Source organism: Athene cunicularia, assembly GCF_003259725.1.
Source record: "Athene cunicularia isolate RWA chromosome 12 unlocalized genomic scaffold, athCun1 chr12_part1, whole genome shotgun sequence".
Classification (NCBI taxonomy): domain Eukaryota; kingdom Metazoa; phylum Chordata; class Aves; order Strigiformes; family Strigidae; genus Athene; species Athene cunicularia.
In genome coordinates this window covers 5,098,560-5,126,117 of record NW_020799116.1, presented here as the reverse complement: position 1 = coordinate 5,126,117, position 27,558 = coordinate 5,098,560, and the positions used below count along the sequence as shown (strand labels likewise).

The window sequence follows — 27,558 nt, the reverse complement described above, 5'->3', positions numbered from 1 at the left end:
GGAGGTGGGAGTACCCGTTCTTGGTCACCTGCTCAGGTAGCAGGCCCTCAGGCTTCACATCCCTTAAAGTACGTGGTTCATGCTGGGACAGCTTCTCTTTAAAGGGCACCGGAGCCTCTGGAGCACGATCTCTAGGATCATCCACATCACAGAGGGCCAGGGCTCCCCACAGGCTGTGCAGCACCGTGTGGAGACACCGGCTCAGCTCTCGCTCGGCTCAGCGTCTGAGCTCATCATCATCCACCCGGTGCTGGGCTCAGACAGCGCTGCTGGCTCTGGGAGCCGAGTGAATGTCCTCACTCCTTCACCACCCCCATCACATCAAGAGAATAGACTTCAGGTCACACTCTCTAGCTCCTCTTTTTGTTCCACCCAAATGCTTGGCTTTCGCTTAAATCAGAAAAAAATTGCAGTCCTTCTCCTGCTGCTGGGCAGCAGCACTGGGACGGGTGGTGCTTCCAACACATGCAGAGATGAGACATGTGGGCTAACTTTAAGCATGAAGAATTAGGTTTCAGCTGCCTTCCTTGAGCACCAGTGCAGAGACAGTTGTTCCTCCAGGGGCAAAAAGAGGACTGGAGTGCCTGCTCCAATTCTCTTCCAATGGTACTCCTCTCTCTGTGCCTAGAGGGGCCAGCCATCTATGTCTAAAATCAGAGTTGGGACAACCTCAGTGAATCCCCTAACCCAGGGCCACACAGCAAGTCTTTTACAGGTCTGGGAACTGGTCTGCAGTCAGCACCTTGATTACTTCTGAGAATCTGTTAGAGACATGCATTTCCTTCCTATACCATCAAAAAGATTCAAGATTTATCGCAACATTTATGAACATTATGAACTTTCTATCAGAGGCTCTCCATCTTTGTTCCTAAACCACAGTGACTGCTGCATCTGCCATTTGTGCCACATTAGAGAATGATACAGGAAAAGTTACTGCATTTCCATCCCAGACCTGCAATAATCTGCATTCTAGAGCAGTGTCCAGATTTGCAGTTCTCAGAGGAATACAGGCAAAGCCTGCGCTGTGCTACAAAGATCACTGTTTGTCCAAGTCGTACACACAGCTGAAGCAGTTTGAAATAGAGCAGATACACTCTGTAAGATTTAGAACCTTTGGGATTATAAGGGAATCCCAGGGATCATCAGTAAAACTCTTTGCTCCACCATGCACTTCCCTTAGGCCAGTTTTCAGACATTAGTGGGCAGAAGAGCTCTGATCATCGATTTATCCCAGTTATTCCTCCACAAAATTTCATACCAAACTGATCCTTCTAAAACTACACTCGGACCATCAAACTCCAAAATGTTTTAAAACAAAAGCTGGAGTGAAATCCTGGTCCTAGAGAACTCAAAACATCCACTGCCTTTAGTAGGGAAATGGTTTTCCAGCTACATTTTCACATGTTTATTAATTACTATGCAATAATGTAACTTGAAGCCACTTGCCTTTTCCAGTCACACACAGACACACTGTGAGGGGAGAGTGCCTTTTCGGGTTGATTCATTGTGCTTACTTACAGGCTAGGATGTTGATGTATCTGTTCTTGTGCTTGTTGTCGGGGTGGTTGGAATGCTCTGCAGTGATGTTCATGTCAGCCGTACAGCGCTGCACTTCCTAAGCATAAAAATTATTCGAATGGAAAATGTGTCAGTTCAAAAAATTTAAACTTTATCTTCTTTTGCAATGCCTTACAGAAACCATGTTTAAAATACTGATGTCTTAATTGCTGTATTGAACACAAAGCCCTCCAGTATTGTCCTGTATGACGTGGTCTGATGAAGCCGAGCCATGTTACTGCTCCCTGGTGTGGTTATGCTCCTCTCCACACACTTGGTGACAGATGCACTTTGGGCACCCTGAGGGCAAACTCTCCCCTCTGACCAGCAGTCCATCTGTCTCCTGTGATGCTCTGCTCTGTTCCCTCTTGGGAAGGGAAGACAGAGTCCCTCAAAGTCAAGAGTGGCCAGCGCAGTTCAAGAAACTAAGCACAAAACCCACTTCAACAGAAGCCTTTGACCGCTGGACATTTTATCTGCTTATAACCTCTCAAAACAGGGTTTCTGACATTTAACTTTGGCGCTGACCTTTTGCTAGTTCTCTGCAGAGAGATGCCTTTTATAAAATATAAATAAAACAGATCTCTGAAGATAACAGTGAGTGCTTTAAATACCACTGCTTGGACACAGATTAACAGCCCACGATATAGTGAAAAAGATAAAAGGTTGTTTCCACATATATATACATTTACAGAGCAGAAAGAGGCCAGGTTTGCCAAGGTGTTCATGAAGCTAGAGATGCAGATTTTTGTCTAGTTGAGGCTGCAGGTTACATACCTATCTCCCATTGATTTTTTTTTAGGTCTTAACTTACCTCTTTCTTACACTGCCCAACAACAGAATACAGAGCTATTGAAATGGGGCAATGGAGGGTCATTTCTCTATTCCCCTTGGCCACACTGTCCTAGAGGCTTACACAGCTCAGACTGCCTTGCAGACTGAATCACTAAAACTCATGTGCAATACCACCTCTAAGATACTTTTTTTTTTTTTTGGTATCTATTTAACCACAATCTTCCAGAAAAAGCTAAACCCCTTTTTATCACTAGCGTAAATATTCTTAGTTTAAAAACACATTTTTGAAAAATCTATCAATGTTTGGAGTTTACAAAGTTGTGGAAGAAGCTATATTTATTCAAATCTTTTGCAAGTCCCAGAAATCACACCAAACTGAACCAATTTCCACCAAGGATATATGGAGAAGTGCCAAATTACTTTGTACTTCAGGCTTTAAAAATAACAGTATAGAACCTGCCTGAGAGGGAAAGTCATTAGGAGCTCACAGCTGCTACAAAGATCACAAGCTAAGTGACAGAGAAAAATTATCAAGAGAAATGCTATACAAACAGCAGATGTAACAGAGTTCAGCATTATGCAGACATTTCACAAAGGACTTGCATAGCAATTTTGATATCTTCCCCAGCATTTACATTTTAAAAGTGCAAAGTATACTAAAACCTTGAACATTTTATAGCTTTTATATCCACATGACACTTCCAAATAACAACTGCTTCTCTCTCTCTCTCTCCCGCCACCTCCATGGGGAGAAACATACTACATTCAAGGAGATGAGCTGAGCAAAGACAAAAAGGAATCAAGCAAAACTCTCTGCTGGCCCTAATAGAATTTTCATAGTTCTATTTCTATCACAGAAATAAAAAAAACACATTAAAGTGTGCACTTCTCCTAATTCTGCCTGTCAGCTCCAGTAAGCAAGGGACTTCTGATTACACAATGGGAAGGATCAGTTCAGCCTAAGTCATAACTGCAAAAGCAGCGTTACTTACACGTTAGGCTGATTTAATGTAATTGCATTTTACCATTTTTTGCATTTAGAAATCATGTAACATTACTGCTGTACTGCTGTAGGTCAATCCTAAAAAATAACCCCCCTGCTTTTGAAAAGCCTCACATCAATCTCTACATTGCTGCATCACCACAAAATTATTTTAGAAGTTATTAGCATTGAAACATTTATGCCAAATGCTGTAGAATTTAATACAGATTAATCCACCAAGGTTCTGTGGAGAATACTCTAAAAAGTTATAGAATTTAATAGGGAATTACCTCCCTACTAAGGAATTTTCTCTGACAGTTTAAATACTACATAGTAAATGTATCATTTTCTATTAAATTCTATAGGATTTTTCCATAAGGGAATTGTTGGTGAGGTTAATCATTTTAATTAACCTTTTTATGTTGATGCTGACTGTTTTCTCAACTGTACATGTTCCCAGCTGGCCAATATAAAGTTAATAGAAGAGGAAGATTAAGCTAAGATGGTGAAAAACACATAAATGGAAAAGAAGGTCTGACTGTGAGAGCTGATCATCTGAAAATGGCTTTTCTTAACACATAACATTCTAAATGATTTTTAATACTCTGGAAAGCTGCTATAATGGTGGATTCCTATGGCTGCACACTGCAAAGCATAGCAAAAGGAGAATGTTCAAGGAAAGCTCCCTGTTGCCAGTGCACCTCAACAATTTTTGTCTTTTAAAAAATCAGCGTAGAACAATAGAAAGCCATTTTGGCTTCAGCTCCTCCCCAGTCCAGGACACAACTGATGCTTTGGGATGCTGAGGTTATTCAACGAGGGGTCTGAGAACATCCTCCAGCTCCATGCTGGCCACCGACAATGTTTGGCTGTGCTGCACGGCCACATCAGGCTGCGAGCAGACGGTGGTTATCCATGCTCTCTTACCCTCCTAGGTTCATCTTTCTGAATTCTAACAGCAAATTACTAAACCACAGGCTCACCCCACCAGACAGTAAGGCATAAGTTAACATTCCTCTGTTATTAAAGTCAAAGCAGTTGTCTTTCATCAATGCAGAAAATTCTGCAAGACGACAAGACTAGTTGCAGCCTGTTATCTATGCCTCTGTTCAGAGCATTATTTACCCTTTGGCAGAAGAGGACAGCCTGGTGTTAATAAATACCACCCTGGAGAAAGTTCCAAAAAGTCACCATCCTAATTATGTCATTTTACCACCTTTATGTATATTACATATTGACTTTCCCAGCATTTTCTATTGCTTATGCAGTGCACACCTTGGGATTTCTAAATCTTACTGGCTACCAAGTCTTTCATTTGCATTTAAAACATCACCATGATGATGTTATTATTATAAGTTAAGTTTGCAGGCAGGTCACCAGGTCAGGTCTGATCCCAGGCTGCTCATTACAGCCTAAACAAACTCCTCTCCAATTAGCACAAAACCGCTATGGCCCCATGGAGTAGGACAGATAGTGTCCACATCCCCACACCCATAATTCATCCACAAACTTTTCAGCTCTAGAGGCTTTTCTTTGGCTTTCCTTAATCCCACTTAGCCCCTTCCACTGATTTAACGCCGGCTGGCTAGAACACTGCTGTTCTTCGCGTTTAACTTTGCAGAACACATTACTGTCCAAAGATGAATGGATACAGGCTCTTATTCTGTCCTTTCAACTTATCATTGACAACCCAAGAAACCAAAGTACACGGTTTCAATTGACCGTTAGTTACTGTAAAAAGTGTTCTAGTCTATGCTATTATGGCTAATTTACCTTTTAATTATATTGTCCATGCTAATGCTAATTGGAATTTGATACACCCAGGTTTAACGACCCATTTTCATTGCCTTTCTGAAACAAGTTACAGATTAGTTTCTTCTAAACTTCAAAGAATTTCCATTTAAGTGTAAAATCAAACTGCTCCAACGTCTTGCTGGCAATATAAGGTTCTGAGCAAGAATTTTTGCTACAGTGACTGAGCAGGAACCCAGTCTCTTGATTTGGCCTTATGCAGTGCTGCTGTTGTTTCCCATTACTTGTAGTCTGATGTCCTAGCAGGGGCTGAACTGTGAAAGCCTATGAATAGCAATGAGGAGGAATCATGAACAAAGAAAGGATCCTAATCTGAAGGACTAAATCAGAGAAGAGCCATAACTATGTTTTGATATTATTGTGATATTTTTCAGCATGAAACCAACTAGTTCATCCACCCCTACAATCATTTTTGATCTATTATTTTAATCCTAAATTAGAGAATTCCGTGGTAGCGCTCTTGCTGTTTATTTTATCACAGGAAACATGAAGATGGCATACCAACAGAGACAGCAGATAGTATCTGAAGGTATCCCACAGGAATAGTGTAGATTTTTGTGATAATTTAGCACTAGCATAAACTCTCTGATGGCACTCAAGAGAGAGGTGAGCTGGGGACAGCCTAGAAAGAAGGGGAAAATAAACAAGCCGGAAGGACTCAACAGAGGAATAACGGTGGAGGAATCATGAATAGATAACTAAAAATTCATGTAAATGAATGAAAGAGGGGAGGATGGTGGAGGACTGTTTGCTCGTGGTATCCTGCCCTTCCTTAGGCAGGGAGGTGCCAGAGTCTGACTGAAATGTTGCACTGCTTCACGTGGGGCTGTGGCTCCTCCGAGCTGGGCTTCCAGGCAGAAACTTTGGATATGGCTGTGATACTATGGTTAGTTACAGAAAGCCCAGATATCTGAACTTCTTTTATTGCTTCTCCTCAACTGTATCTCTTAACTCACAATGCCAGTTTCTTAGGGTAGGTCAAGCAGTGAGATAAGAATCAAGAACTCCAGGAAGACCCTCTTCTGCAGCAATCCTGCCTCCTCCAGCTTCACAGTGCTGCTTCCCTTTGGTTTCAGTACAGCAATGCACAGGGTGAGAATACCTCTAATTATGGCAATTTTGGGCCAGGGTTATAAAACATTTCCCAGTGCAGTAATGTCTGCTAGCAGCATGCTTTTGAAATGGCATCTTTTTACTGCCAAATTCCTTGGTGTAGATGCAGTTATAAGCATGTGTCTGGTGTAAGCTTTGTCTCATCTGTAAGGGATACCGGTATAACTACACAGTGGTTTTAGTGTCTCAAGAAATGTGCAAAGTGCAGCGTTATCTGTCTTCAATGCAGCCCTTCGCTAGAGAATAACATTCTGAGGTCACTGGTTAAAAAGAGCTACTGACCCCTGCCCTGAGCAGCAGCAACCAAGAGAATAACGTTAGCAAATCCCTGCCACATCGCTGAAGATATAGATTTATGTTATTTTCTTACATTTCAGGACATTTAGAAGAAGGTGCCACTGGAGTAAAAAGATATTTTCAATTTATGTGCTGAGGGAGCTAGACAGCCTGCCTCCAAGTTCAGTGAGCCTGTTCAGACTCCAAATTGGCAATGAATCATTACACTCACATGGCCACGGGCAGGAAAGGTCTGCGGAGATTGCATTCACCCACTGTAATCACTCCCGCAGCAGCACTGACCAACCCACTCCAGAATTAGGGAGGAGGGAAATAAAATTGTCTGATCTCAAAAAATCCAAATACCGCATTATACTATAAAAAGTCACAGTTAGCTTTGGAGATGGAGGGTGATTTCTTGGCTTTGTGTTCCTTTCTTAGAGCAAAAGGACACGACTACTCAAAACCTTACTGTGTTATTCCAGTAATGGGCCAGGGGGGAGGGAGTGAAAAGCTTTACCGTGGGAGGTGGCACTTCACACTCTTTTTGATACAAGAATTTGGAGGGCACATGCCCTATATAGTCAGGCTATCAGGGGAACAGAAGATGACAAATGTGACATCAGTTTTTAAAAGGAGATCCAGAAGGGATTTCAGGCACTACAGCCCACTAAATCTGACTTCTCTGTGGGGCAGACTGCTAGACGCTGTAATAAATAGCAGAGCTAGTGAACGCCTCTAACACACTGTGGACAGGTCCCTGAAGAAGTCTATAGGTAAGAACAGTCAGGAAGAGAATAGCATGTTTAGAGTTCCAAAGTGTTTGTGAAAAGGCCTCTCAGAAAATGATACGTAAAAAACTGATCTGTCTTGGAGCAAAAGGAAAACTCGCCTTGTATACTAACAGGTTAGAGGTGGGACTCACCTGCCCAGGAATTGTCAGTGTTCAGATTGCACCAGTGGGACCTTACAGGGACCTAATCTACTCAGAAATGGACTGCAGAGGAGACAAAGTGTGTTTATGATACAAAATTATTCAAGATAATTAGAACAAAAGCTGTTTGTGAAGGCAAGCAGAACAATCTTGCAATACTGAGTGGCTGAGTGATAAAATGGCAAATGAAATTCAATGTTGATAAATGCAAAGTGATGTACTTGGGAAAAACAACCCTAACTATACATACATACTGACAGGTTCCCAATTTGCTATTGCCATTCAGTGATGAGACCTTGGGGTCATAGCTGATAGTTTTTCTGGAGGTGTCAGCTGAGTGCTCAGTAGTTGTTAAAAACCAAATAGGATGTTAGGAAGAAGGAAAGTAATAGAAAGCCAAACAGAAAACATCATTGTGCTCCCGCAGAACTCTGCAGTAAACCCACTCATTAAATACTGTGCACAGTTTTGGCCTTCTCATTTTGAAAAGGATATTGTAAAGAAAGAATAAAAAGTACAGAGGGAACAAGTCATCATAAGTCTAGAATGGCTTCCTCAAACAAACAAAGAGTTTAGACTTCAGTTTTGAAAACAGTTGATTAAGTGGGAATATGAGGGAGGGAGACAAATCATGTGAGGCATTTAAGTGAACAGAGATGTACTTTGTAATGCAAAAACTAGAAGGCACCAACAGAAGTTATTAGGTATGAGCTAAAAGCAAAAAGAAGTCTATTACTGTGGAACAAACTGCAGGATTCATTGCCATGGGATGCTTTGGACACCAGAAGTCTAAAAGGGTTCAAGAGGCAAACAGAAATTTATGGAAGAAAGGTCTATCAAAGACTATTAAATATAATGATGCCAAGAAAGTCTCTGGCTAGACAAGGAGTAGATATAATCTCTGGCTCAGGAAGCCTCTCAATCTCTGTTCAGTCTTGCCACCAAACCCTGCCCCAGTGCTGCCCTGTAAAAATGCGGTACCTCACCCTGTACGCCACAGCAAGAGGGTGCTGGAGCTGCCTGAAAGCAAGCCAAAAAACCTCCTTGACTTCTTACAGTATTAGGTTGAACAAATTCCAAGGTAGAATACAAAGGCTGATATCAGAGACGAGCACTGGTGATGCAAGATTGTGAACTTTATTTTAAACAGCTCTTTGTTGTTCAGTATTAAATTGAACCCTATATTTCTAGTTTATATCAAAAATTGAAAATTCATGCGACTCAAAGGAAATCTTAACAATTCTGTATCTACAAGAAAGCCCCAGCTATCACCAGACAATAAAGCTGGCTACTTGCACTATGATTATCCAAAGGGAACAAAGATTCATTTTGGATGTGCTTTCCAAGGAAAGATTTGTGAGTTCTAAGTTCTTTTTTCCTCTGCACATAAAACGCTTCCTAAGCACATTCACAAAATATTTAGCTGTAATTACAGCTCATTTTAAGAGGAGGAGGGAGTATTCACACAGTTTACTTTCAAAGGAATCTTCTTCATGCAAAAACCAAGTCAATACAACCCACAACACGCTTGCCAAAAACACAGGGAGAGACCTACACCAAAAACTAGCAACAAACAACCGGAGAATGTTTACCTTTTACATCAGGCAGGGTATGTCTGTGCCTAGCTCAGTCCTTCTTTTCACAGGTTCTACCATAAACCTCCTGCCACAGAAATTTCTGAAGAAATTTTTGATCCTTTTTGCCTTTAAAAAAATCCCTTGTGCTGACTATCTTTGGGAAGACTTATTTATGCTGTAGTATTGAGCACATTTTTTCAGCATCTCCTTGCCATCCTTTTCTCTATTCCTTTTAGATGTAAAAAGCAGAATTTTTGGTAAAAAGCCTGTATGACTGCAGAACCTAACACCTCTTTTCAGAAGTTCCCCGGGGCTGAAGGCATGATATGGCTGTGGTACTTTCCACCCAAGGTTAGCAGCCCTGTAACACCGGATTTTCTGTTTCAGCTGGAATCCTCCTGTTTCTCCCTAAAACATTAGCTAAGTCTTCACTGTAGCTGGGAGATGCAACTCCAGCACATACACCCTGCCTGGATCTGACTGGACGTGAGCAGTTAGACCACGAGCCACTTCCAATAGCTACTGTATAAATGTGACCTCAGGCTCCTCTATCCCTCAGCCACTTTCAAAACTGGGAATTGGATCTCTGAGTCAGTTTGGGCACTTGAGAAATGTTCTACATACAGGCTCTGTGAAAAATCCCGGGTTTCACTCTTCTGTCCCATCACTGTGAAGCATAAAGAAGAAAGTCAGGCCCACGAGGTGTCAGCAGGGCAGAACATAAGCAACGAAAGGCAGCTGGATGGTTTATCTCAGACACCGATCGTCTTGTTCCTATTTCTTTTCCCTGCTCTAGGAGATTTCATTGACTCTTTAGGAAGCTGAGACCTCAGCTCTGAAGAAATACATCTGGAGTAGCTATACTGACTTCAAAGCAGACGCTCCAAATTTTAAGTCAGCACGGAGAATAGAATTTGGCGTGTGCAGTGCAGTCGGAGGAGTTTAACTTCCCTTCAGAGGGGACCCTGGGCTCCCCAGAACAGGACTAATTGGCCAAAGCTATCTCTCCGACTGGCTGCCACGGCGTGGCACTCACAGCAGGGAGCTCCAGGAGGAAGGGAAAAATAAGGCTATTAGAGCAGTGTTTTTCTTTGCTAAAACACGGGCAGAAGGTGTCCAACATTTGTTAATAGCAGTGATTTTGCAACAGCTGAAGCAAAGCCTGCTTAAAGCCAGACCAAGTTTACAGATGTGTTGCTGATTATTTTGAATAATTAAATGGTGTAAAACCCAGCTGTGATGAATAGCGCTGGGGTCACAATTCATAAATAATTGAGAAGAGTGAGTCGCATTTGATCATCCTGATCAAATTCTACTCTCTGGAGAATAAATGTTTGTCCTGAATACCATCAACATTGTTAAATGCCTCAATATTCCTGCTCAGCCATCCAGCCAGCAGTCAATTGAACTAAATCACTTTAACACCTTACACATTTGCCTTCCTCATGAATACAAAATGTTTCTAACTTACACAACTGGGTTTGGGCATGAGACAAAGCAGCCGCTCTTTATAGACAGTAACCAAACAGCAACAATAAATGTTTTAAATGATCCCATTAAAAACAATTCCTTCATATAGTCTTGTCTTTACTGCACTAAGCAAAGAAGCCGTAGATATAAGGCCACCTATTCTGGTTCACTGCCTTGTTTGTAAGCAGAGCTGCCTCTCACACGCAGCACACCCACCCCCCTCCTTCTGCTGGTGGGGAAGCCAGTAGCACAGCTCCATGCAATTTCCTGGGGCTCCTCCTGCTTCTCAATACTTGCCGAAGTTCAGCAATGACTGTGATTAGACTGAATGAAAGAAATGCCTGTAACCTGGACACAGAATCCTGATTTATTAAGGCCTGACTCTGTAGCCCATCCTCATACTGTGTGATGTTTATCATGCTCGCACAACATGGGTTTGGTAACTCAGAGGTGGAAAACTACTCGCACTTCATCGGAATTACCTCCAGTTTAGAGCAGATAACAGGTAACAAGATGCAAACTTTCAAATAGTCACTTTAGGTCAATACCACCAACTAAATCCTGAATTCTTTCTCCTTGGTTTTACTGTAACAAAATAAGCAACGACTTCAACAGCTGTCCTGGCTGAACAGAGCATGAACAAGGACTCCAGGAACTGACCCACAGTTTGGGTTTTCATAAAAGACCAAATTGTACTATTCTTACTCATAGTGAGCACTATTTTACTCCTTTTGGGCTACTCAGGGGGTATGCGACTTCTCAGTGTGACTGAGGAGTGAATTCTGGGCCAATAAGAGTAAAATAAGCTGCAGATTACAAGAAAAGCTTGGAGTTAAAAACAACTGCTTGTATCTCTGCATTGTTCCTGTGGGATTGCAGGCAGCTTTTCCTATTTAATAAAAATCTAGGAGGATCCTCCCTTAAAGGCACCGAATCTGGTGGTTAGAAAGCATCTGTAGATGTCCAGTTCCACACTTCTCATACCCGGTGGCAAACTGGTATTTCCCTTTTTCTTCTGATACATTTGAGCATTTCATTTACCTGACGTGACAGCATCACACAGATGTCGCATGGTCCCTAACTATTAATACACAATTAACTTTAGGAAAACAACATTTTAGTGGTGGATCATTAAATCGTACCTCAAAGTCTTCCGAGAACCCATGCTGGTTATTGGAATACAGCTCACCGATGTGTTTAATGAACTGCTTGACTGGAATGGCTTCCATGTCATCTGTAGAAAGAAAGAGATATTCAGAGTTGCTATTTGTCTCACACATAAAACTTCAGGAAAGAAAGTTTTCACTCAATACTGCTTAGATCTGTTCCCAGGGGCAGAGCCAGTTCAATATGCAGTAATAAGAAATCATGATGAATTTGACCAATTTTAGAGATAAACTCTTTATATTCTATTTCTAATTCTAAGCACTGCAATTACCAAAACTGAGAGTCTATTCCCTGGGATGCTAATTTACAAAGTCCAATTGAAGTTCAGGGATCGTTTGGTTCTTGTTCACAGTTTGAAGATGTTTGTGGATGGGATGAAGAGGCCTCCTCTCCTTCCACACTGTATAAAAAGCTCAGAAAAGACCCAAAATATGAAAGTACATTTGACAATTACCCCCCGTAAGTTTTTACCACACCAAGCAGACACACAGGCTTTTCTCACAGAAGTTATTAACTTTTTCCTTTTTATACAACGATGTAGGATCCAAATGGATTTATCATGAAACTGTCTCCGAGCAAAAGACCAGGCAACACAACACCCACATTAATTTGAGTTCTCTCTCATGCCAGACACTATTCATAACATTGAATATGTATTCCACCGGACCATTTGTTCTTGCTCAGCACAGTGCAAATTCCACCCAATATACCAATAAATCACCCACAGACATTTTCTTAAAAGAAAGAATTCAAAGGCTTGAATTGAATTAAAGACAAACAAGACTGTTTTGAGCACCTGGGACTCTGGACAGATTCTAATAAAGCTGGGGTATAGGATAGCTGCCTTATTTCTCTCTTTCTCTCTCTCACAAAAAGGCCTAGATGTTGTTGTAACCACCGCTGCACTTGGCAGAAACATTGCGCTTGCCAAGATTCATTAGTTAATATTTTCAGACTGGCATTTAGTAAACGTAAATTGCTGTGATACAACTGTGATTACTTTCAGCATGTGAAATAATCTATTGCCTGATGGCTACTATTGTCTGATTGCATGATTTTATGGCAATACTCTGGTATTCATATATTCCATTTAATATTCTTCTGAAGATCCCATCCAGTTTATGTTTACTCCCAGTAATTCACTGGTGTATTTTTGCTCCCATTTAGCAGCCATATGGTTTGGTGCTACAGCTGCATTATAATCTGGATTCTTTTCCTTTTAAACATCTACATTATGATAGAAAAAATCCAAATATTTCTACAGATACTTAGCAAAATTTAACGATAAATAAATAGATGTGACATTTACTGTATTCGGAGTGAAAGATCTTTGGCAGCTAAAACCTCTAAGCTGTCACATATGCTTTTCTTAGCAAAGGGTATGAAGATCTGTATGTGTAAATGAGGTTCTACTTTGGCAAGAATTTTATAGATCCGTGACAATCTGATTTCTTTCCAGCTGATGGCAGTTAATATTGACCATGTCATTACTTCTCTACTCTTATTTTATCAGGTAACGCTCTAAGGTGGCTTTTTGCATCTATTGACATTTTCAGATTTCAATCAGCTCTCTTCTGTTTTATTTACAAGAGCCAATTGTTAAAGATATGTTTGCAATCTGATCACCTCCCAGTATAGTTATGCCACTTTAATTAACCACATGCTCATTTACTGAATAATACAGAATTCAAAACATTTGACAAGTGTATGTTCATCTTAGCAAAAAGCTGCAGCATGCAGAAATGCTGGCATTTTGAAATATTTAAGTGATAACATTTATTCTATGTAATATTGAGAACATCATCATCTCATAACAACATTTGTATTAATATTTTTGCAGCCAAGAGACTTGAATGAAATGATCTATAGGAACAGCAGTCAATAGCAAAAGCCTGTAAAACAATCTTTCCTCTCCTGAAAAGTAACCCATACATCCTAGATTTCCTTGAAAATAATTTGTGCTATGATAGCAATTTCACATACTCTCACAAGAAAAGTTCTATAGTTATTATTTCTTTTTTTTTCTTGAGTAGTCTAGCTCAACTGAGACCAACAGAGATCAAGGATTCACTGCAGCAGACCAGTGTGTCCAATTTAATTTTGCAGAAGGCAGAATTTAATTTTAATTGTGATCTGTGAGCCAAAAAATACATTAGAGATAACGTGCTCTCTGGTCCATTGAATTCCCACCAATTTCAAGGATGGGTCTGCACCAGAGATCCATGGCAAAGTATGGTTAGCTTTCCTTTTATCATCATCACTGCATGGTGGCAGTATGTCTCCACCTTTATAGCCCCTCTTAATTCACTTCTCGGTTGTTCACTATCCTTTATTGTTTCCCCTCCCTTTTTTCTCTTCTGCAATTTCACTTCCGATTCCCTCCCTTTGCCTTAACTCAATGCAGTTTCTTACCCTATTTGATAACATGGGCAACAATTAAACATTAAATAAATTAACTAGGAAATACAGTTGACATATGAGCTCACTGGGTGAGAGGGAGCTTATGCTGCTGAAGCTGCCCGTAAACTCAGGGAAACCACGGTGGAGCAAATGTGATTGTTTCCTGTTAGGAAGATTAAAATCAGAACCACAAGTGTTAGAAACTCAAAAAAATATTTACGATTTCCAGCTTTCAAACTGCTGGGACAACGTGGTCCTACTGACTGTGCAAGATCTGGCAGCTGCTGTGCAGAAGCCAGGCAGAGGCCACCCCCCGAGGGACACGTGCAGCCCAGAGGGGACAGGTAGCCCACGGCCACTTCCCGGCTGCCTGCCCATCTTGCCTCTGCCGATAGCCACAAGAAAGCAGCTGTACAGTCTACGACACTAGTCAATGAAACAGAAAAGTGTTAAAAGCAATTTGGGCCCGTATTTTTGTATTCATGAACTCCAACTCCAAACTTCCACCCAGGAACACAAATTACTTTAGCTGGGCTGTATGCATGCTTTGCCATGGGCAGCTTGGCACACCTCCAGTAAAATATGTATGAATACACTCAGCACTCCTGAGTGATATCTGCTTTGACGTTACCTGAAGATGGCTGTGTGACCTTCCCTAAGAAAACCAACAGATGTAGCTAGATGCACAGAATATGCTCTTCCTTGCACTATCGTCAGTCCAAAGGCTTTGGTTAAGCCTTCTTTCCATCTTAAGACAAATAGACTTCAATGACTATAATTCTTTTAGTCGATTGAAGAGATTAATGGAATCCTATAATGGCTAATTAGGAGCTCTCATAGTTCTTCTGCACATATTCCCTCTTGTACCATACACTTTTCCCCATCCAAAAGCTAGAGTGACATTTGATATTGTCAGTATGATGCTTACATTTCGCAAGACCTCCACATTATTCAAAGGGGAGAGGGAAATGTTTTAATAACATACCTTCACCTCTGACACTGCAGATATAATTGCAGTCCTGTCTAGCTTGGGTTTAGCCATCTGTTTTATCAGTGTCAATAAAGTGATTCTGGATTTACGTCACTACAAACTACAAGCTGAATCTGGCACCATACTAACCCTTTGTGTTATACAGAGAAAGAAGTAATCTTGAATGGACGGGGGCAAAAGTATCCAGAAGGTTAAAATAATTGTAAATATGTATTTTATTAATAATAATATAACTTATAATAACATTCCTTATAACCAGTCACTACTGAAGCTGACAGGTGGGGGGCATCCCTATACTAGATATTTAACACTTTGGTGGAGTTCCCATCTTCACTTGCTGGTCCAAGATAAGCGCCTGAGAGGAGTATCAAATCCACAAAACCAACGGGGATCACAGTAGGGCTAATTTCCTGCCACTAAGAGAGAATGCCAAGAAGAAAGTAACGTTTGTTTAAAAAAAAATGATTGCAGAGGAAAACCTTCACTTGCACTTCATTTTTTAAGAAATGGCAATTGACAATGCTGAATACTTAATACATCCCCTCAGGAGACAGCCACCTTCAAAAGCAGCCCAAAGTGTATAAAAGCAATAAAGTTTGAACAGGGCTACCCTTAAAGTTTGGATAATTAGTAATCCTGCCAGGAAGGATTTCTCCTTATCTCCCACTTAATAAGCTGCCTTTGTAATGTTAAAGCAATAGGGGCCAATTTCAAAAGAAAAATGGGATATCATATCAGAGATGGCATTTCCACATAATAAGATCTCAGATTAATTTTGATTCATTTATAGCCTGAGCGCTCACTGGATAGTTTAGTGGTATTGGATTGGAATAGATGGGTTTGGGTCAGGAATTAATCCAGAAGGTTAAAACTGAAGTGCTTCCTCATATTACCTTTGTCTAGTTTGGAGTTTTGGTGTTTCTGAAGACTAGATGTTTGACAGACATGAAGTCTTGGTAAGAAAATTCTCCCATGTCTTTCATTCTGTTTGTAAATGGTTTCTGGTTTTCAGCTATTATCTTGCCCAGTCTACTAAATCCAATATACTCCATGTATCTTCTGCCTTACTATTAACGTGAAAGCTTATTCCATTTTGTTAGTCGCTGCGCTCCACTCTCTCATTTGCAAAGCCACCTGGATTCATGTGCCATAGCTGTCACGTGGCTTGGCCCATCTGCTCCCACAGCAGCCACTTACTGCACTGCTCAGCAACCCTGTGCCAGCCCTTGCATCTCAGAAGCGCCTCCATCAATTCTCAGCGTGCTCTTCACAGCTGGCTTCAGCCAAAGGACAAGGGGATTCTCCCACTCCCTTCTCCCTGCCTGCGGGACTGAGCAGTGAACTGAATCAGTCTGCTGATCTGGCTGATGAATGCAAGAAAGGATTAATTGATTTGTGGGGAAGGGGAAGAAGGATTAGTTGTCAGTGGGGTAGATGGGTTGATCCTACTCATTACCATGAGGAATAGTAAAGTGAAAGGGAAACTGCCTTTCTGAAGGCAGCACAAACCTAACCTGGCTTATGACAATTATAAAACCACTGACGTTGTTAGTGATATTAATGCTGGAGAATCCACCCTCAATAGCGTATCCTCACAGTCCTTATCTTCTGCAAAAAAAGTTTTCCCAATTGGAAAGAACTATCTTCCAGTAGGGTCATAGTAGGACTGGATTTGACCTCTTAACTCACTAAAAAATAACATATCTGACCAATGATGTCCCATAGCAAACAGGCACCTTCCTGCTCCCAGCAGCACTCCATCCTGGGATGTCAATTCATCTTTCACCTTCTTAGTCTCCACTCCCAGGATTTTTAAAATATATTTACTTTATTGTTAACTGCATTCAGGTGGATTCCTGAATTTCTACTTTTTACAAAGAGAGATGGAAAAAATTCTGCAAGCAGCTGGAATACCTAGCATCAATATTAGGATGCATATTACTTAAAGTGAGTCTAACAGCCATTCCATAAGCTACAATATGTCTTAGAGTGAAGGCTACAGACCTATGGCAAAAGTTTGCCTTCACAGGCAGCACTATAACCACGTAACTCTGTGGAGTGCAATTCCAACAGATTCATTTCCACAGCCAGCAGTGGGGCACTTGTAGCCCAGACTAAAAAGGATCTATGCAGCTGTACCCTGCACACAACACATGGTACTAAACGCGGATGTAAAGCCCGAGTATGTCTGGATTTGGTCCGTCTCCAGAAAAGTGGCTGATCGTAAAGAATATCGCAAAGATTAATAGCATACCCTTGGGTAAAATTCTGCCCCAGTAGAGGTTACTGAAAAACTCCTCCCAACTTTGCTAAGGTCAGGTGTTTACCTCTACAGAGAAGCTTAGACAAAAATCTCTGAACCTACGGACTGAGTGTATACTCCGAAGTGCCCATATAGGGGTCAGAAACTTCACAGGCAGCTCAAATTCTGGCACTGTTTGAATTTGAAATGTCTGAGCAGGGAACTCCATAGCCAGATCCTGCCCTAACTCACGCGAATGCAGGACTCCATGAGTAATTCTATACATAAGAATGGGTGGTGTACACCTTTCTCCAAAACATTTTAGATTTAATGCATTTGAATTATACACAAAGAGCCTTTAATTCTGCAGTATATTGGCTTTCCTTGTTTATGTATTTGAAATAAGAATGGAACTGAAGCCACTGTGTTCCATTTGGAATAATTATTTTGTCTCACTGATCACACTGCTTGCTGTATAAAACACGGCCAGAAATATAAGAACAATTTTATTTATACAATATGAGTACCAATTAATTTATAATAAAACAAGTCATTACAAATCCCTTAGTATTGAGAAGGTGTCTGCCTTCTGGGGAGATCATATCTGCATAACTACTAAAAAGCCAATACAGTAGGTTTCATCCAGGAAGGTCAAACTACCTGCTGAAGCCCTTTGAGGCTGGCATCCTCCTGAAGGATCCTCCTACTGACCTCAGTAATTAAGACAAATTAGAAATTAAAATAAATAATTGTTTACTAAGAGTTGATTATTGGGGACACTATTCCTCATTAATGCTCACATTTTTGTAATCATGTGTTTATCGAGTACTGTTTTTAATAAAAATGTCTTTCAAAGTGAAGAGGCATGGAAAACACCATGAGTACATCTGAAAGTCCTGGATAGGTGGGCATGGTGAAAGAAAACCACAGAAGTCCTTCCAGCAAGATAATTGCTATCTATTTGTTATAATCAAGTCAAATGAACACAAGGGCAGGTTTCTGATAAAGGGGAGACACATGAAAAAGTAGAATATGAAAAATCACCTGTGTAATATTGTAGCTACATTCATCTCTCTTGCTTCAAGATTTAATCTACTACAATGCTATTAGCCATGTGTCAGTCAGGAATATAAAGATGTTAATGATAAAATTTTATATGTGCCAAAATAAGAGCTCAGTTTAAATCTGCTTGTACAAATCTTAGATTAGGTTATCATTAATTATAAATGTAATAGCAATACACTTCTTCCCTTTAAGCAAAAAACCAATTTCAGTCCAAGAGAATGAAATAATGTGAATTTTCCCTTAGCACAGACATTAAACATGATCTTATTGGGTACTGCCTGCTAAATAACACAATTTTAATCTCACACATTTCCATCCTCAGGTCCCAGTCGTGCCATCAATTACATACATGCCTTACATTTAAACACATGGAGGTTCAACTCCAGGGCTCTGCAGCCCAGCGTGACGCCGCTCAGAAAAGGATCTATCTGCATTTCACATGGCCACCGTGAAAACGTGTTTTGGGGTGATTTAGCCAACTCCTGAAGCCTCCATTACAAGTACCATGATTAGATACCATACCATAAATTCTTCAGCGTGCTGCAGGAGCAGCAGTTTATAGCAGAGAAAAAGGAAGGTGGATGTTCCCCTAAAATACCTTGATATTTTCTTGGCTTCAGAGGACGGCTGTGTTTGCAATATTGCATTCGTGAATTTAATTGAAGCTGAAGATGGGTACAATTCACAATATGGTGCTGGAACATAAATCCGCAGGGAGCAGAAAGCAGAAATAAAGTCTTAAACAGCTGAAGAGCTCTACCTCTGTGCTCAGTGAAGAGCTACATGCCCTTGAGAAGCAAGCCCTCCACTGGAGTTAGCACTTTTCCTTCTGCCTTGCCAGTCTAACACAGGATCACTGTGCTCAGCACACCGTCACTGTAACGGCCACAGACACGTCCTGGTGCTCTGCTCTTCACCTCTTGGGATGCAACTTGAGACAGCTACATCTTAGCACAAAACAGTACGATACCAAGGCTCTGTTGGGAACCTGCTGTTTCCTTGTCAAATGAGATACCTCTTGGTACAGTCTCTTAATAGAAACAGGAAACTTGTCACAGGGTAGATGCTACCAGAAGGTATCAGAAGTGCAGGAACTGAGCTTGTAAAACACATCAAAGTCTAACTGCTGATGTTCATCAGGAAAGGATGAAGGCGACCATGGTTATTGAAGGAATAAGGAAAAAGGTTTCAAACTTCTGCAGAGATTTAACGAAAGCTAAGAGTTAATGAGATGGACTCTTGATGGGACTCCTCCTTGTAACCATGAGACGACAGAGGGAAATGAAGCAGAGTCATGACTGCACTGGCCTTCACACCCTTGCATGACTGCATGAGGGAGTCAAGACATTTTCACTGCAACGTATTTGGCTACTCCACTATCCCCTGGGCTCATGCACCCACACTGAGTCATTGTTGAAGAAGTATGAGAGTCTTTCTCCATCAGATTCTGCCACTAGTTATTTTAAATACAGTATTCATAAACTCCAGTACTAGTTAAAAAATTAGTTTACTGACCTTTACATGCATGCACCTTGATCCAAGCACTAGGAAGTGCTCCTGAGCCTTGCAGTCTAGACACAGCTGAAATGATTGGCATCGCATCCGAATCATTTTACTTCTACTAAAAATGGGGAAAAACATCTGGAATAATATGCTGGAATGAATCAGCTGCATTGGCCAGCCATTGTGTTCTTTATGAGCCACATTTCCCTGGACTGTGGTCAAGACTATGCAGAGTTTTGAGTTTTGCCATGGGGTCAAGGCTCAACTATCTCTGTACTGATGGCACAACAAGTCCTGCTGACATGAGTGCCCCAGGGTGCGCTGTGCCCATGGGCTGGGCAAGGAACCCATAAAGCCTCAGCGAGCTCCAGAACAATGCACCACCCAAGAATAGGAAAGCTCTGAAACAAAGGAGAGGAGGAGGAGGAGGGTAGAAGTGAAATTTGTGGTAGTTCCACTATTTGCTATCATTTAAGTTACACAAAGGTGCACTTCTGCACCGTTGTCATGGGGCAGGTCTCGCGATGAGAAGAAAGGAACACTGGTAAGGGATGCATTTTGTTTTGCAGTGCTGCAAAACATACAGATCTGCAGCTACGATGTTGCTGTTAGCCTTACTTCTCCAACTCTACTGAGAAGGATCAAATCCAGAACTGTTTTAACCAGACACCGACCCAACTATGGAAAAAACCACAACCAAACAGGAACAGGAGCTGGTTTGCTGAGAAAGAGATCTTGCCAAGACCAAATGTTACAGTGAAGAGATCCAGGCAAAGATGGTGTGGACGTGGCCAAAATTAACTGAGTGTTGAGGCAAAGAGAGAAGATACGAAGAAATAATTTGGGGGGGGCTGAATGGCAGGGGGGTTTCAGAAATCTGCTGTTGGTTACACATGCATTACTGTCAGGCACAAGGCTTATGTGAGTTTAGATTTACACTTCAGTTGTAATATCCAGTGGGTGACTCAGTTAATGGTATCTCCTTTGTCCTGTGTTTCTCTAGATCAAGCAGTGCAGATAATTATGAATAATGATAATGATTTGGGTCTCAGAACAAATTTGCACAGATAAACACATGCCTATGGGTGATGTGGCTTCATGCACAATAATTAAGCACGTACACCATGGGAAGTGAAATAGAAAATGGGTAAATCATTCCTTTACAGGAAGATTTTTTTAGATTTTGGACCTGAAGAATTGTACTGTGTGTCTATTGCAGGTAGCTGGCAGATTGATTTTAGAGTTTATAGACCAGAGAAAACAGAGGTTTTGCCTAAATAAGAGCAGACTGTAGCACAGAAATAAACACAAAAGCTACCTCTGAGCATGCTGACGTGTCACTGAGCAGAGTGGTGGCATGCAGGGACAGCAGTGCTGCTTCTGACACCTCTCGAGCTGCATCAGGACGTTTCTGCGCTTGGCTCCCAACACCTGGCAGAGCCACCCCACACCTGGGCCAGGACCAGCCAGCCCAAAGGCGCTCAGCTTCCTCCGCCCGGCAGCTCACGGCCTGATGTAGATGGGCTTTGGCAAATCTACCGAGCATCTTTAGACACGCTGCTCTAAATTGCCACCAGTGTGGCTGCCTGCTCATAACTGAGAGTAGAAATTGGTCCATTGAATTGTAGGAGGTAGATGCATGGTTCCACAGGGATCTATTCAAATTTCTTTTGTAAGGATAGGGTTTCACAACCTAACAAGGTTACTTCGAAAAACTTGCTTTTGTGAAAATGCCACTTATATTTTGCTTCTAGGATCAACATGGCAAGTAAGGCTTTCTCACACCCTCTGGCAGCTTCCAGAGGAAAAGTTCAGCAGCTTATAATTTCATCAGTTGCAATCAGTTCAAAGGAGAATTTTATCATTTAAAGTTTTTAAGACATTTCAGTGGGCTGCCTATGTGGGAGCAGCAGCTGACGTCAGACAGTCATTTAGCAACAGGTATATGGGGGACAACGGGCCTCTTCTACATCTCCAAAGAAGGAAAACGTTTAGGAGAGCTTCAAGATCTTTCCAGGCAGTATCTCCCATCTTTGGAAAAAGCCAACGTAGATGAAATTTCTCTCTAGTAATTCTGAGCCTCGTTACACAGATAGGCACTTCCAGGGGGTGATTTGGCTTTTGGTGGCTTGAATTGCTTTACTGTCAGTGCCAAGATCTTCAAGTTCCTTCTCTCTTAAGACCTTCTGGGCATGATTCAGCTCCAGATTAAGGTACCTCCATTTGGATGTCTGTATGCAGGTGTCTAAATGTCCATTACATCTTGCCATTAGATTGGGAATGGAAGGGGTGGATTCACCTTTGCATCCAACTAGACTAAACCTCTGCCTAAGGCCCAGTTCTTCACGTGCTTAGAGCTCATCAGCAGTCCTTGCAGATTTTTAACTACAAAGCTTCTAGAGGTGTCCCCCAGCACTTGCTCAGCAGGTGCCTTAATCTGCAGTGCCCATTATCGGGGGTCAGCAGCTCTTTCTTAGCATTACTGAGCCTGAGCAGACCACAGTGACGGCTGCATTGTGTCAGTCCATAGCTGCTGTGGTCCAACAGCTTGGCTTGCTCTAGTCATGGGAAGATGTCCCCAAAAGTCAATGTTCTTCTGCTCTCAGTCACTTGTTACACGCTAGAATGGCTGCTGGAGAAGCATTAGTGCCCTTACGGTACCTGCCACCTGCACAGTTTTAATGTAACTTCTTTAGCCTATACTACAATTTATATGGAAGCCAGCCAGTCTTTATGGACTAATCATCAAAACATCCCTGTGAAACAGGGAAGAACTACTGTCTCAGCAACACAGACTGGAACATGAACTTTCTGCTGGTTTCTTTATCTAAGAAAAAATTGCCTCAAATTATGGTAAAAAAAACTTGGTCAAATAGACTTCTTTCTGAGGGGAGAATTTCCCTCCTCCCACTACCTTGTGTTCATAATCCCCTGAGTTTTGACACTGCTCTGCACAGAGTCCTGGTGAGCTCACTCTCCCCTCCGCACAAGCTTGCAGGAGATATCACACAAGTGCAGGCATGGTGGGACCATCAAACTGACTAAAGCAGCCCCACCAGGGAAGTGCTCCTCCCGGCCTTAGAAGAGGAAGAACGGAGTTCTCCAGCTATTTAGGTTCTTTGGTAAAAACTCATTGCAGGTGGTCTAAGACTCAAACCTTCCATCTCCTGTTACCCTAAAGGAGGAGGAGAAGAAGGGTGGCTTCTTGCTAAGTGAGGTGACCAGGACATTCATCTTAGTCTGCCATAGAAAGGAGAGGAGATGATAGCATATTTTCTTTTATTTTCAGTGGCACAGCATCAGACTGCAAGGCAAACTGACTAACGTTTTCTGTAGGAATGTAATAGCTAACCTTTTATATTAGTTCCTGTGGGTACTTTGAAAGATTCTTTTTAGAAAGAAGTCACACACGTCTACTGAATACGGTCAAGGAAAATCTAACTGGATTCTTTCACTTTTCTAGGAAGCATGTTTCTTCAGTGTCTCAGAGATGGCTTTGAATGTTTTTTGGTATAATGAACCTGATTAGCTGCAAATAGAATCCTAGACCAATGACACAAATTACAGAATACGACAAGGAAACTGAAAACACCTTGAAGCAGCAAGTACCAGCACGTGACAGAGCGAGGTCAATATAACAATATAAACCCACCAACATCAAACAAGGCAGTGGCTGCAGAGGCTGCTCTCTGTCCTCACGGCTTAAAGGCAGCTGGATCCTGCACTTACTAATTCCCAGGGGAAACGCCTCAGGAAGGGAAAACAGCGCTAAACTCTGCTTCCAGCTTCACTCCCAGTATGGCTGAGAGGAGAATTTGAGCTTTGGTAACTTGATTAATACCAAATTAACAGATGGCTTTAGACTTGAGATTGTTTGCTTATCCCTGTGTCTTGCTTTCCTCCCTGAGACCCAGCAGACACCACCTCTGCACATGCTGGAAGTGGGGGGCAAGTCCCCCGCTCTCGAGAGAGCAGTGGAGCTGCATGGATGTACCTCATCCACAACGTGCCCCGATGGAGCAGCTGGTTTCCCCCTAGATGCAGTGCCTTAGCGTTTTTAAGAAGTGTTGCTCATGTTTTTGACATTTTATAAAGGTTATTCTGAAATTTCTATTAAAACAATGTGGGAGAGGTGCATGTTGAAAAACACAGCATTGGCACCCAGAGCCCCATTGCAAAGCACCTAAACGAAGCAGCATGGATAGAACAAATTTCTACCAACCCCCCCTGATTTATCACAAGCATAACCTTCTCTTCCTTATGTAATTAAACCAGATTCCAAGTAGCACAAACAGAGGAGATTAAGTCCATCTTACCTGGAATAGGTATAATGGGAATACTTTCATTGGGGACCACACGGGGGGAACTGCTGTCCTCCACATAGAAATGGGCAGTCTGAAAACACTTTCTGTTAAAGGAGAAAGAAGAAAAAAAAGAGATTCAAGTTGTGAAAAACTGCCCTCGGAAAAAATAGCCAAAAACTTTTCCACACATTCTGCTTCTCCCTTTCTGTTCAATTTCTGCTCCATACCTTCCAATGTTATAGCTTTAAAACATTGATGCATGAAAACATATCTGAATTTTCTACAGTTATTTACAATCATAATTCTGGATTCTGGTGGGCTCTAATTCATTGCCATCTGATACCCACCTATCATAAATGCCTCTGTATATAAGTACTACTGAATATGAAATTATACTCACAAAAGTTAGTGGTTACAAAAAAGGTTTCAAACACATCATTCAGAAAGAAACTCTGCACATGAGAAACACATTCAGCACACAGTTCAAGCCAAAATCCACCTAAGACACCATAATTCCAGGGAAAATACACTTACTGCAAAAGTTTCTGCTGTGTAATAGCCGACAACAGCATCTGTAACTGCTGCATGTCATGATGTTCTGTTATGAAAGTTATCCTTCAAACATTCCGGCTTTTTGTCTGTTTTAAACCAGTAAAGTCAAATAACCCTCATCCCATCCTCCTCCTGCAAACTTGCATTACATACGCTGCTACAGAAAAATGCCATAGACACTTCGCTTAGGCCCCAGGACTCATCTCTGAAAAGGCCTATAAAGAACAGGAGAACTTAAATCCACCTGACTCTTTTTTACCTGTATTTAATGCAAAGCAGAGAGCACAAGCTGGTCATCACAGAAAAGGTACTGAGCAGAGTAACATCAAGAGATCCGAGGAGACTCTGCATGGTGATGTTAACCGAGGCAGGGTTTTCCAACACCAGCGTCACTGCTCATTGCTGACTTAATGAGCTGCTTGAGGCTGGAACTGAATATTTAATGAATCTTGCTTAGTGTGAGCTGCTATTGTGGCAGGAGAAGGGTCTGCTCTCATCTGTCGGGGCGCTTAACAATAGCTTCCCATGGCAGAAAGATCCCCCTCATCGCAGCCCGTAATGAACTGCTCCTCAACACCTGGGCAAAGTTTGCAGGCGGCCTTGTGAGTTGAGCCTTTTGTCAAGTTGCCTGTTCCCCGGCTGAAACATATTTGCACGTAGCGGCTTTTAAGTTTCTGCCTTGCAGTCTGCTTCTCTGTAATTTGGGCACTGTGCTCTCCACAGAGAGCCCACTCTGCAGAGCCGGCTTTGCTGACTTTGTCGAAGTAATTTGTGCTCCCTTTGTTTTCAACATCTATACGTACCAGAGAGCAAAAAAGTCACTGAAAATCAAACCACTCTCTTAAGCAAAGCCAGAACCTAAAATAGTCATGGGTGCTTGCTTTCTATGCGTGTGTGCTTTCCACTGCACGGTCACCGTGCTTTACAATGCAAGCGCATGCTATGGCAGCACAACTTAAGACAATACAGAAGCAGGAGCGAGCGGATTTCACAGCACGGAGTAATTGTCTTGGCGCAGCTTTCTATTTTCAGGCACGATGTCTTGCATTGTGCTGAAGTTATTTTAGCGTGTATGCTTTTGTTAAGAAACACCATAAGGTGAATTCACACGCGAGGATGCAAGATGTGCAATAGTCTCACAGCATTTAAAAACATTGGTTGAACTCCCCCCACCCTACTTGCTCCCTGTTCTCATTTTTTTTTTGGCAGCCTTTATTTTGGACAATGCACACCCTGGGGGCACGCAGCAGAATAAATCAGTCACACATAAAGAAGAAACTATGAATATGAAACAGGCAAAATGTTCCTAATTTTGATGTATCTAGGGCTCTTTCCCTTGAGTCAATACTACAAAAATCCTTGAACGGCTTCTCCTGGTAATGAAGGCCTTAAGAAGGTGTTTGATAAAAAGACAGACCTTTACGCAGGGATTTACAGGATTTTTTAAAGCTGATGATACCGAAGAAAAGCAATTATTTTTTGTTAATTTGTTATTTTATACTCTGAGAGGCTGTGATAGGCTGGCGCTATGGTTTTTTAATGCAGCCGTAAGATAACTATTTCTTAATAGCCTCAAAACATGTAATAGTGTTGGATAATCACACTGCGATACTGTAAGGCCCATGATGGTGATAGCTGGATACTCAAGTCCAGCATATCTCTGCTGAGCACAGCGTTGGAATAACAGCGTATTAAATGAATATTTCACATAGTGAAGTTTGCTATAATCATTAATGCCATTAACAATTACGTATTTTATTCCTAGAATACTTTCTGTAGCTGCTTTGAAAAGGCAGTCTCCATGGAAAAATGGTTTTCTCAAGTCACAAATGTCACACTAAAATACACTCGTCTTGGGTACGTACATACATAACGCAGCACGTTCATTACTTTACAATACTGGATACTCCCATGTTAGGTCAAAACATGTCTCTCAAACCCTTTTTTTTCACTTGCTCATAATTGTTGTACATATTCCAAGTTTAGCCTCTACAGCTGAGCTTGCTGTGCACAGGCCATCGCATCCCTGTCCTGGTGACTCCCTCCATGTCCCCGGGGCTCCTGGGGACAGCAGAAGGCAGCACTGATGGGACTGTGCAGGGTCAAACGTGAGAGCAGGATAAAGTGGATCGATCTTTAAAAGACCTTTTACGATGGGTTTCACGAACTTTGCTGGATGAGTTTTCCAGCAAGTTCTGCTTACTGGGTGTGTTTCCTACTCTTGCAGCTCTTCTCTGCAGCTCCAGGAGGGAGCACGCATCTTGGGGCACCAAGCAGATGCCTCCAGGCCCCCAGCAGTTTGGATAATGTCCATTTTTCAGTCTGGGACTGACTGAGGGAGGAAATGACTGGGCCCAAGAAGAGTCTTCTGCAAACTCATGTCTAGTTTGTAGTAATAAACACTGATAGCTGGGATCAAGGCTATTGAGAGGCATTTCAGACAATTTAGTATCTGCCTTCTCCCCCAGTTTAGGATGCTCCTTTCTATCCCTTGGCATTTCCCCTACCCATTACCTTTCCCTCAGTACACAAACCTTAAGTGGCAGCAGTTGCTAAGGCTACAAGAAGCTGCAGTAAATCTCTGTGTGTATATGGGAAGGGCTGGATAAAGGAAAAGGGTGAGACAGAAAATTGCTTGTTTCAAGTCACTGGAGAGGCAGCCATGGAGAGAGGTGGGAGTGGATACAGGGCTAGACAAGGTGAAAGCCTGCAACTATTTTCAGATGAGTGTTTCAGCCTGTAACTTTTGACCCCCATGTGTATCCATGTGCAGGTGTTTGCACCCGTGTGCTCATTTGCTCAGGAAACCAACACTGTC

General features: G+C 41.8%; 1 protein-coding gene across 1 annotated transcript in view; it reads right to left on the bottom strand.

Moving 5' to 3' along the window:
- Positions 1–27,558, bottom strand: part of PTPRG (protein tyrosine phosphatase, receptor type G) — a 318,991-nt gene that overhangs the window by 19,516 nt on the left and 271,917 nt on the right. Inside the window, exons 13-15 of the mRNA XM_026857419.1 lie at positions 24,201–24,292; positions 11,659–11,750; positions 1,519–1,615 (exon numbers count right to left, since the gene is read on the bottom strand). Of these exons, the coding sequence (XP_026713220.1) occupies positions 1,519–1,615; positions 11,659–11,750; positions 24,201–24,292 (281 nt within the window). The remainder of the gene's footprint in view (positions 1–1,518; positions 1,616–11,658; positions 11,751–24,200; positions 24,293–27,558) is intronic.